Source organism: Camelus dromedarius, chromosome 4 (genome assembly GCF_036321535.1).
Source record: "Camelus dromedarius isolate mCamDro1 chromosome 4, mCamDro1.pat, whole genome shotgun sequence".
Classification (NCBI taxonomy): Eukaryota; Metazoa; Chordata; class Mammalia; order Artiodactyla; family Camelidae; genus Camelus; species Camelus dromedarius.
In genome coordinates, this window is record NC_087439.1 from 88,124,768 (window position 1) to 88,137,229 (window position 12,462).

The window sequence follows — 12,462 nt, forward strand, 5'->3', positions numbered from 1 at the left end:
CCCATCTCCCCACATCCTGTGATGGATACATTAGTGTAAATGTGACTATAAGCCCCGGAAATCTGGGAGTTGTCTGTAACTGTCCCCAAAGTAACCTGTTCTTTCTGATACAACGTGCAACTTTATTCTGACAATAATGTAGAAGGCAGATTTCACAGGCGAGAACCTGCAGAGGACTAGCTAGATGGCCACCGTAATCCACACGTGTTAAGCGCAGACGCGGGGCAGGGGCCATGACCTTAGAAAAGCAGAACGAGAATCTGGCAAGAACTGACATGCACTGATAATGACTCTGAGATTCTAAAGGAATCTGAGTTTAATCGTTTAAAGGTGTTGGAAAGAGAAGGTTCTTGAAAGAAGAGAAATGACTAAGTGAGGAGACGGAGTAAAAAAAGATTAATTTAAAATATAATTGAAATCAAATTCTGTCTTTTAAAAAGATTGAGGAAGGAGCTATAGGCAGCCTGGAAAAGTGTGTCTTGTCAAAATGCTGAGGCACATTCCTGCACAGTGAAGGCTACAGAAAGGTCATAAACTTTGGAAGGAAACAGACCTGGGTGTGAATCCTGAGAAAATTTGTCAAGGCATCCAACTTCATTCATTCAGCAAATAGTGAACAAATTCATTCGTTCATTCAATAACAGTAAAGAGCACCTGAAAGTCCCCTGTCCTTTTGGAGTTTACCTTCAAAAGTGGGGAAGCACACACTACCCATTTAAGCACTGTGCAGAACTCAGACATGATATTGTGATTATGAAAAGGGGACAAAAACAATAATACAGGGCTTGTCAAAGGCGATTACCACTTCATTTTGTTCAAAACCCTGATCTGGCACCAAGTCAAAAGCAGAAGATCTCTGTGTCCTTTGTATTTACAAAAAGAACCATCCCCACTTTCCTTTTATCACATTTAAAAAACCAACCATGAAAAATCAGCTCTCCTGACTCCAAGATTATTTTTTAAAAATCAGAAATTCTGGTTACTAGCACAACATTGTAAATCAACTATACTTCAATAAAAGAGAAATTCTGGTTAATTAACACCACCCAGTGAGCACATCAACACTGTACTAAAGCAGGGCATAAGCATGTGGGGAAGAGAGGAATGGGTGGTTAAATCTGGCTTAGAGACAAGCCACCACTGCTTAAAGTTTGATGTGTGGATGACCCACCTGGAGACTGGTGAATGCAGGCTCTGATTCAGTGGGCCCGGGGTGGTGCCTGAGATTCCTTCTGCATATCAAAGCAGCTCTCCAGGATGACAATGCTAATGCTCCCAGGGATGACAAGTAGCGAGGTTCTAGATGCCTTAAGAGTCTGTTGACCTCAAGGAAGCTGGCAGGGTATGCTTGACTCTTGCCCCCCTATTCCTGCGCTGAGAAAAGCATCTCTGCTCTGTGCCATCATTTCTCATCAGGTTCACTTTGATTTCCTTTATGCAACTAAAGAATCAGATTCCAACATGTGACTGTTTTGGGAAGACCCTGGGCAAAGGATTTCTAATAGATTATCAAATCAGAGTCCTGCAATTTCTTGAGGTAGGTACCATGATTATACTCATTTTACAGAAGAGAAGAACCCAGCCCAGGGAAGTTAGCCCACACTAGTGAGTGTGGAAAGGATTCAAATTCCTGAGTCTACTCCAGAGACCACACTCTTACCCACTGCTTCCTCCTTACTGTATTTACATCACAAGTGTCTTCTTTCCTGCTACTTTGTGGCACCATAAGTGACTTGCAGTTGACTGCTGCCACCGCCTCTAAGTTGATAAAACCAAGTCTGGACTTCTGTCAAAATGACTTGGTTTCAGGAAAAGGCAGTTGAAATCCAAATTAAGAAATCTTCTGGAATTCAGCAAAAAGAAGGAGCATTGAACACTAACACTGAGGATTGTTGCTGTTTTTTTCCAGGAAGTGAGGCAGTCAGTTCACACAAGATTGCCATTTGCCTCTTGGAATTCTTGGACACTGTTATTTTATCAACAAAGCACCTGATGTCATACTTAACAAGGATGACAGAAGAAGGTTCAATAAGAGCCCTCCCTATCAGTGGGCCAAAACTAGTACATACCACACAGTGACGTCTATGGTCTGGACACTCACGAGTCTTAATAAAGAGTTTAATATGTGTTCTTTTTATTATTCTACGAGAAGAGACCCTGAGTCAATGAAACTAACTGAAATACGCATGTAAAACAGTGGCTTTCAAACTTGATTGCACGTGGGAATCTCCAGGGAGCTCTAAATACACTGACCCCAGAGTCCCGCTGCTGGGGAGTGTAACTGGCTTGGAATGGATAAAGTTTCAGGATTTTCAGAGGCTCCTTAGGAGATTCTAACATATAGCCAGAGTTGACAATCACTGGCATAAAAAACAGAGAGCAGAGTATATTTACTCTACAGCCAAATAGGGGGTGTGTGTCTTCATTTATTCACTGTCAGGGTTTCACCTACTTACACAGGTACATAGGTCTAATATACTAATAGACCCCATTCTAATTGCAAGCAAGTAGTTTTCCACAATCAGTGACCAAATCACACATTTCACACTTGGTGTTTGATAACCAACTCCTGCAAATATCGGCAACACTGATCCAAAGTAGGGGTTCTAAACCTGCAGATGGAATTCAGGTGGTCTGTGAACTTGAATGGGAACAAATACTGGATCTGTATTTTCACTAAACTTCCCTGGAAGCTCAGCATCGCCTTTAGTTACGCGCACAGGCAACAAACCACAATGCTATTGGCAGTTCTTGAGAGTTCGCACCCCCTGGTATTTTTATGTCACCTTTCAGTTTTGCAGTCATCAGTACTTTGAGATTACAGTTGTTTAATAAGTTTGCTGTTAGATTTAGGTATTTAGTGCAATAATAATGATGCATTTATGTTACTATATCATGACTTTAATACTGTCACAATTTATTCCAGTAGAAGTGATTCTGATAATTGCATTATTCTAAGAAGGATCGAAATGTTTCACCAGAGCCATCGTGGTCAAGGGCACAAGAAAAGGGCAGGAGCCCTGCTCTAAACACGGTGCCGTAACAAGCTAGATACTGCAAGTCTGCATCCCAGTCCGCCTCCGTGAAGGGCACTCTCAGGAGGGAGACACCCCGACAAAGTTGGCTCTTGGCTTCCCCTGCATTTCCGCAGATAAGATTTAGCCAGAGCCAGTTAACGCAGCAGAGAATAGGATGGGCTTTCTCTTTCCCCTCAGCTGCCTCTTGCTCTTGGCATTTGGGAGCGCCCAGACTGCCAGGCTGGTAACTCGAGCCTCCAAATTAATCAAAACACACAGCGCCCAGTTCATGCCCAGGCAGACAAGCCGGGAGCCAGACAAGCTCTCCTCTGGTGACCCCCGGGCCCAACTCCCCAACCCCGCCCGCCACCCCACAGGCCCCACCCTTGGATGCCCCGCTTCCTCCACCTCTCGCGCCCCCAGGCGGGTGCTCGGGACCCTGGGGCCGTGATGACCCAGACTGGGTCGTGGGCGCCTTACCTCGTGGGAACACCGGCCGCCCCGGCAGCCGCCTCGGCGCCCGCTCGCGCAGCGCGCCCCTCCCGGCTCCGCCGCGCCCAATTCCACGCGCGGCTCGGCTGCCTCTTCACGCCGCTCTCACCGCCAGGTCGGGCGGCTGCCAGATGGAGGCAGGCTGAGAAGGGGAAAGAGGCGAGTTGGCACCGCCCAGGAGCCGGAGCGAGCAGAGGCGCCCGAGTGCGGACGCCCGGCGCGCCTCCCGCTTAATCTGAGCACGGCCGCTGGCCACTCCCTCCACCCTACTCAGCCGCCTCCCCATCGCACAACCCCCAAGTTCCCCACCTCCGACCCGCACCCCCGGCCCCGCCTCGGCCCCAGAACCTGGGGAGCATCACCTCCTTAACCCCTTCCCCTGGATCCGCTCCCACCTGCCCCGCAGGCGCGCAGCCCTTTCTCGCCTCCTGGGCACGATGCCCGGGTCGGAGGGACATGGCCTGGTGAGTTGCGGGGGGGAGGGGGGGGGCCGAGGGCGGGACCTGAGCCACTTCTTCCCTCCCTTGGAGCCACAGTCAGAAGCCTCGTGGGGAGGCTGAGCCCTACAAAACCCGCCCCAGGCGGGCTGGCCAAGCGAGCTTTGCAGCCGGGCTCCCCAAAACGCGCCGCGCAGGGTAAGCGGTGGCCTGAGAGCCTGCGGGTCCCTGGACACGCCGGGGCTCTGAGCGGACGCCCACCATGCGCCCCGGGCCGGCGCCGAGGCCGCCCGCGCTGCTGCTACCGCTCCTGCTGGTGCTCCTGGTGGTGGCGCCCGCGGCGGGCAAGGTGAGTGCGGGGCGGCGCGACCCCCAATGCGCCCCGAGACAGCCCCCTCGCGGGGACGCTGTCCTTGAACTCCTGTATGGTGGGTGCGGTGACTGAGAGCTCCACGCAGGTCCCTGGGCAGGCAGCGTGGGGACCGGAGCAAGCGGGGATGCCCGGGAACAGGTGGAATGCGCGGGGCTGGAGGAAGAGGAGAGGAGGAAGCTTGTACAGTTCCCTAGGGGTCAGGGGTGGGGGAAAGGCTTCCAGAGGTAGGGTAGGCAGGTAGATGGATGGATGGATAGATAGATAGATAGATAGATAGATAGATAGATAGATAGATAGATAGATAGATAGATAGATAGATAGATATGCAGGCAGATAAATAGATTATATATAAGATATACATGTGGATAGAGAGAGCCACATTGCTAAGAATGAATGCTTGAAAACACAGGATACAGAGACAGGCGATGTCACGCTGGTGAACTGGAGCAGGCAGCATGGCCTGGCAGAGAGCACAGAGGGCTGGAGTCCCAGCCCTGCCGCTTCCTAGGTGTCTTGTCACACTGAACTCTCACCAGTCTGGGGCTCCTTTTCCTCCTTGTCAATACTTGCCCTCCAGTGTTCTATCGGTTTTGTTAAGAAAAGCAAATGCCATCACTGAAAAGTTAATAGATTCTTAGAAATAAAACTCATGGTAAGCTAAATTAAGCAATCTGTCACTGCGGATTCTATTCGAAATCTGAGAGATCCTGGATTCATTTAAGTCCATCCGCGTATTTCTTATTCTTTGCAATTAAAGGTAAATTTGGGTGTCCTCAAATCTGTTATGACTCCTGGAGTTGACTTAACTTGATTTTAACTGGTGGAATTTAACTTTTCAAATGCCTTCTGTGATTTTTCACACTTACAAAACTAGTTTAGGATGACAGTATCATGCAAGTTCTATTCCCAAGGATGAGCAGATGTTTTACAAATTTCATGATTAAGACTATGACTAGAAATTAATAGTCACATAAATACATATTACATGAAAAGATTGTTTGAACCTATAGCTACATGTGATCCAAATATTTTCCATTTAAATTAAATGTTAAATTTTGACATTATACAGACGAAGCTAAAACCACCTTGATCACCTTCATACCTCCCCCCACCCCATCTAAACAAAGGTGTCTACTGTCACCATCTCATCCTTCTTTCCACACATTTTCTGCCCATTTGCATGTGCATATATGGACCCAAAAGCAGTATGTGTTTTTGTTTGTGTTTTTGACATAACTAATACCATATACCTATGCTGTATATATCCTTTTGCATCCTACAGATCTGTTCATGTTAGTATTTAAGATAGAATCACCTCTGTTTCTTTTTGCCCTGTTGTATAGTTGTCCACAGTATAAATATGCCAAAGTTAATTGAGCCATTTCCCTATCAATTTACATCCAGGCTATTACAGTGTTTTATATTCTAAAGGGCTTTGTAATCCATGTAATCTCTTCATGTAGTTGGTTCTAACAAAACTGCGCTTTGTGTAGGCTAAGAATATCCAACCCAGGTAGCTCAGTACTTCTGGGCATGATGGATAGAACTCATCTAAGTCAGTGTACGATGTCTGCCATCTTTAATCCAGGAACAAATTCAGCAGACAAAAAAAATCTATAAAAAATGTATGTGTGTTGTGGGAAGGGCTGGGAAAGTGTCCCAGAGCAGGGTTTGTACATTCTTCTAGATTCCAAAGAAGAGGGGAGGTTAGGGAAGGGTGGAGGAAAAGGGGAGGAATTACACACGTGTCAAGATCAGCCTGAAAAACTGATGCTCTGTGTATCTGCAACCTCTAATTATACCAATTTTCAATTATATTGTCATATCCTCTTATAATTTTTTACTGTCTTGAGTCTCGCCAAATTGTGGAGGCTTCCTGCTGATACGACAATTAATCCATTTATATTATTTGTATTATCTCTTGAAGTAAGTCTCTGTTAAAACATAATGATTATCATTTCCACTGCACCTGCTGAGTTACACAGACAGTGTCATTAGAAATCAGGAAAGGTGCCTTCATCTGGTAGAAAAAAAGGGAGCCTAGCAAATTAACTGAAAACTGATCGGCATGGTGCCAGCTCAGCTCCCTCCACAGGGTCACTCTGATGTTGGGCAAGGCTCTTGACCTCAGTCTCCTAATCTGTAAAATGAGGGAGTTGAAACCCCTGGTGGGGCCAGCAGGTGAGGTAATGGGTGAGGCATTGGGGCAGGGGGCAGTTTTCAGGGTTAACTAATTCTTGGTATTCTAGAATTCAGACTCAGCAGTACCAGAATCCAGATTTTTCAGGAAAGAAGCTGGAAATCTAGTTTCCATTAAAAATCTCAAATTCTAAATGTTAGCCAAAAAAGAAATTGAACTTTACAAAATGCAATATTTTTTGTAAAGGGCTAAAGGAACACAGGGCCAAACTTTGTATAAGTGAGGATTAAATGTAGCCTTTGTGCCGTCATATTTACCATCTTTGTGTGCTGCAGTAGCTAAGGACATATTTTGCTTTGAATTCCTGTGATTTTTACATTAGCATTTCTCAAAACAAAGAAATAGTACTGTGTTCACCCCATAGTCTGAATTCAGGCAGAGCAGACCTGTCCACCCACACGATTTGTCCTGAGGAGCCCTGAGTAAAATCCCTCTGCTCCTTGGCTGCAGGCGTCCAGGTCCAGGCCTGGCTATGCAGCACATCCCAAGGTTTAAAGCTGTCTCCAGGCCCAGTTCATCAACTTGAAACTGAGAGGCACTCTCCTGTGGCCTCAGGCAACAATTCGCACGTCTGGGAGTGGAGCGAGAGAAAGCTCCTTCTCTGATATCTAGGGAAGAGAAGGTTCGTGATTGGAGATATCATGGTTTATCCTTCCTCTTTTTGCCTTAACATTCCAGACAGAACAGCAATATGGCAAGCAAACACCAGGAGCTGAATAACAGCTGCATTTAGAGAGGATGCTTCTCAACTGACTTGGCTTTTAAATTAGAAAGAAACAATTAAGTTGAATTAGGAAATATTCCGAACAAAAAGTAATGTAACCAATTTGTCCATCCTTGAGATTAAGCAAAGGATTAATAAGTTTTGACCTGTTTCTTCTCACATGTCTCCCTTTAGGAAAAGCCATATATTAAAACAGAAAGTCCTGCACACGGTCTTTGTCCCGTCTTCCACCCATGGTTATATTTATGTGCTACAAGTGGGTGTTGTGTGTGTTTCAGTCACCGTAAAAACTAAATATTCTTGTTTTGTGGTCCTTCAAATGTAATAAATGGGTTCACAATATATGTACCTATTGGAGCTTGCTTGTATCACTCAATGTTCTGTTTTTAGATTTTATCCGTGTTGACAGAGATGTGATTTGTTTATGTACATAGAGATGTGATAGTATCCAGTTATATAAATAAAGCACAGTTTATTTTTCCATCCCCCTAAACAGAGTAGGTTTGTTTCCATGTTTTCATACGACAAAGTTGGAATGTACATCTTTGCATGTGTACCATTGTGACAACTAGATTTTGAATTCCTCCGGGGAATTCAAAGAGAGTTGTAAGAGAGAGCGTATTTTAAATTTTATTAGGAATTTTCAAATCAACTCCAAAAGGATTATACTAAAAATGTGCCAGCGTACCTGTTTCCCTATGTCCCCAGCAAAACTTGGTGTGCTTCGATGCCAAGGGGTGTGAAATAGGATCTTGTTTTGACTAGTGAGTTTAAGAATCTTTTCATCTTTTCACTGGCAGTCTGTATTTCCCTCTGAGTGAATTGCGTAGACAACTCTTTGCTTATTTACCTAGCGTATCCTTTGCCTTTTTTGTTGCCAATTGATGAGAAGTTATTTATGTACTTGGGTACTGAACTTTTGCTATTTAAATGTGCAGCAAGAGGGGAGGGAAATAGCTCAGTGGCAGAGCACATGCTTAGCATGTACCAGGTCCTGGGTTCAATCTCCAGTACCTCCATTAAAAAAACAGTGATACAGAATGCAAAAAAAAGTGCCGCGAATACTTGATTCCAATCTTTGGTTTGTCTTTTCCTTTAGTTCTTAGTGCCTTAATGTTTAATTGTTTTCCTCTACAATCTCAAACTTATCCATCTTTTTTCACTGATTTTCATGATTTTGTGTTTTGCATCTTGTTGAAGAGATCCTTTCCTTCCTTGGGATTATAAAAATGTTCTCCTACATTTTACAGTTCACTGTTTTATATTTTAAAATTAAAAATATTTTTATAGTTTTTAGATTTAAATTTTTTTTTAATTTACAGTTTAATTCTTTTATATTTAAGGCTCTCAATCCTGGAATTGTTTTCTACTTCTGGGTTATAATTTTATGTTTTTCTATATAGAAAATGAAATGTCCCAACATTATTATTGAATTGTCCATCCTTTCCCTCACTGTTTTGCAGTGTTAACATCAACAAATATGTGTATCAAGGGCTCGTTCATATATGATCTGTTTGTATTCTTACGTGAGTGTCTATTTAGGGCTTTAATTTTCTCACAATGTTTTCAAGTTTTCTTTTTCTTTTTTTTTTTTTTGATTTCTAGGTATTTGACATTTTCAGTGCTATTATAAATGGTATATATATATTCTTAAATTCATAGTCTAGCTAGTAAAGATATAGTAAAATATAATTGAATTTTATCTTTACTTTAATCAAGCAACTTTGGAATAGTTCAAATGCATTTAAGTCTAAAAATTTCCCCCCAAACACTGTTTGAACTGCATCATACAAATTTTAATGAGCAGTATTTAAAAATCATTAGGTTTAAAATCTTTCCTAATTTTTCTCTTTGTCCTGTGGATTATTTAAATGTTTATTTCTTAATTTCTGAACATGAGGAACTTTTCTAGTAATTTTTTGTATTGAATTGTGGTAGAGATGACATTCTGACTTCAAAAATTTCCACATATGTCAGTGAGATCAAGATTATTGATCATGTTATTAAAGTGGCGATATGTATGCATCTGTGTTTTTTATATATCCTACTCAGTGGATATTTAACCTGAGAGTCTCTATTTTTCATCAAATCTTGGACATTCTCAGACATTTCTTTTTTACATTTCTCCTTCCCCACTCTCTATTCTAATTCTCAGGAGGCATGCTTGGCTTTCTCACTTTTCCCTCCTGTTCTTCTATCTCCTTATCTCAGCTCCCTTTCCTGTGCACTCACATCCTCTTGGCCTCACATTGCTCCAGGGCTCTGGGCACTGACTCCCCCAGCGGCCAGCTTGGCCACAGACTTCACACAGACAAGCCCCGTGTTCCTCCCCTGGCTTCTTGTCTCATCCCGGAAGTGCGGGGCTTCACATCTGCGGGGCAAATCTGACCAGTGGGAGATGGGAGCCACTGGATCAAGTCTTCTCTTCTCCCCGCAGAAGAAGGGTCCTGAAGTGCAGAGGTTCACACGGCCTCTCCATGAGATCCATCATCCGTTACATTTGACATCAAATTGTGGGAACAGACGGAGCTTTTGTCTCAGTGCTGCCTCCTGTAAAATGTCCACACGTTCATCTTTCAATGTTCAATCCTCTCTTCTGCTCTTTGTGATTTTCAGTAGATTTTTCAATCTTTTGTAATTTTCAATAATAAGAAGTCTGTAACTGTTCAACATTGGTTATAACCCCAGATCAATTAATGATCAGCTTTTTAAAAATTTTTATCCATGTTTCCTCATCTCAAAATGGAAGTAAGAGGCCCAGCTTAGAATTTTATGAAGATTTAACACACGCAACCAGTACTTTACCATGCCTGTCACATAGTAATCATCCAATCAATGTTAACTATGATTATTTTTATTCATTATAGATTTTAATTTCAAAGACTATTCTTATTTCTAGAAGTTCTTTTTGGAGTCAGGTCTGTCTGGGTTTGGTTTTATTTAGGGTTTTTTTTTTTTTTTTGGTAGGTTTTTTTCCCCTTTTTATGCCTTTAGTCATTTTACACATACTTATTTTATTTTATCCTTTTGATTCTTTTTCTATGATTTTGAGATTTGGGAGGCCTTCTTGTTTTTTCCGTCTGTTGACTCTCACCCATAGGGAGACTATGTGAGTGAGAGATTTGGGGAAAATAAGCCTCCTCTGTCATCACAGCCTGCACCAGATTGGAGCTGTCCTGCCCTGAGAAGGAAAAAGAGCATAGCTGAGGCTTCTGGGGGATTTTCCTTATTAAGAAGGACTTATGTCCTTTCCTTTCCTGTTCTCAGGATCCCCCTCCTCCAGTCCCCTCCTGCTGCCCTCTTCCTCCAAACATGCTGGACTTGTATTGGATGAGGTAGGGCAGGGTCAAGGCCACAACAGCAAAGCTACCAACTTCGTCTCTCTGATCAGACCAAGGGTCTTCCTCCTTGAGTGTTTCTCTGGGGTTATAGTCATCAGTTTGTTTTCAGGCATGGTCCATGGAAAAACTGTGAATTAAATGCAATTTGTCTTTGTACTTCCCCTATAATTTTTGCCATGTTACCCAGAACACAGTGATGACTGCCTAGGGTTACCTATGACTAAGGTTAAGTTTGTTAAATGTCGCAAACCTGTAAGCGTGTGAGTCTGACAGCAGGGCTGTCTGGTCTGCACGTGCCCTGTGGTCCTCCATCCATGGGCAGTTGACCATACTCATGCTGTGGTCTTCAGCCAAAAAACAGCCATCCACCACAGAGTAAAAGATTTTTCAAGATCAGTGAAAACATGTGGTGCTCAGAGCATTTTTATTCTGTAAAGTTTATATCCAGCCTGAGTCTAAACCTTTTAATCATAACAGACTTTCACTGTAGGTCATTTATTTCACCTCTGTTTTCAGTTTGAAAAAATAAGGAAACCAGAATTACATCAACTTCTTAAGGGAATAGACATTTTCTGTAACAGCCCTACCACCGTGGCTTTGAACAGTTACTTAACCTCTCTGAGTGTCTTCCTCTCTAGAAATCTGATAAGAAAGCATCTTACTCCAAGTTCTACATTCATCTCACGAGATCTAATCACGGGCTCCTGTCTTCTCTAAACACCCAAGTCCGTCTTCCCCTTCCTCCTGGGTTTCTTCATGTAAATTTCAACGAAGACCTCTGGCTTCAGGTACATTTTCTAACCGAGACTGAATTAAATTATATCCGCTTTGTAATTTGCCACTTTACTTGCTTTCGTCGGTTCAGGTAAATAAACATCTACGTCCACGTCATCTAATAGAAATATAATGTGAGCCACACTAGGCGCCACATACGTAATTTAAAATTTTCTAGTGGCCACATTAAAAAAGAAAAAGAAATAGGTGAAATTAACTTCAATAGATTTTATATATTCTAATACATCCATAGCAGTATCATTGCAACATGCAATCATTATTAAAAACATTAATAGATATTTTACAATCCGCTTTTCATTTTAAGTTTTCAAAATCTGGTGTCTGTTTTGCACTTCTAGAACCTTTCAGTTCAAGTAGCCACATTTCAAGTTTTTGTAGCCATATGTGGCCACCATCTTGGACAGCGAAGATCAGGTAAATCGCACACAGATACAAGAGGGGGTTACAGTCCATAAGGATGTATCTCTGGTTGGAATATATTTTGTTTATTTGCCATAAGAGATAAATGTGTCAAAATGACAAACTTTAATTAAAGACAATGAATCAGCATGGATTTTTCCTAAATACTCGTGCAACTTTTTCTCCAGAAAATGAAGATAGCTAGCCTTGGCCACAATGCTTATAGCTATACAAATTACCATTTATTTAATTATATTGCTCCATTGTCAAAATATGAGTAAGTTATGTAGATAAAGAATTGAAGAAACATCACAGACACAGCAAACACTTGGCAAAAACATGGAGAAAATGAGAAGTATATTGAAAACCAACATGCCACACCTTGCCTTTCGTCTTAAGATGTAAACTAAATTATCACTAGAGCTCAGCTAGATAACACGGTTACTGTTACCCTGAACAAATTGCTTCAAAAGGATCTCCAGTTTTCCGCTCTGAAAAGGATGATACTGTATCTATTGCCGGAAAAGTGCTCAATAGAAAATAAGTACCCAGCTTTCTGTTCAAACTGTAGTTATTTTATTATCATTAATAAAAATAGGAAGGAGAGAAAAGGACAAAGACAGGCATGTAGCTAGGTGCTGGGGACTCACTGATAAACCAAACAGCCTGAATCCCTGGCCATGT

At 42.5% G+C, this 12,462-nt stretch overlaps 2 protein-coding genes across 3 annotated transcripts in view; one reads left to right on the forward strand and one right to left on the reverse strand.

Annotated features, from left to right (window-relative positions):
* COL4A4 (collagen type IV alpha 4 chain) overlaps positions 1-3,926 on the reverse strand; it is a 119,515-nt gene extending 115,589 nt beyond the window's left edge. The window contains exons 1-2 of one of the 2 annotated variants that reach the window (XR_010380703.1): positions 3,905-3,926; positions 3,498-3,651 (exon numbers count right to left, since the gene is read on the reverse strand). The gene's annotated coding sequence lies outside the window, so the exon portion shown is untranslated. Of the gene's footprint in view, positions 1-3,497; positions 3,715-3,904 lie in introns of those variants that run through there. The other variant, XM_031452294.2, reaches the window with a different exon arrangement.
* Positions 3,927-4,088: 162 nt separating this feature from the next.
* The window catches only part of COL4A3 (collagen type IV alpha 3 chain), a 130,668-nt gene continuing 122,294 nt past the window's right edge, over positions 4,089-12,462 (forward strand). The window contains 1 exon segment of the mRNA XM_031452296.2: positions 4,089-4,295. Within this exon segment, the coding sequence (XP_031308156.2) occupies positions 4,209-4,295 (87 nt within the window). The 5' untranslated portion in view covers positions 4,089-4,208.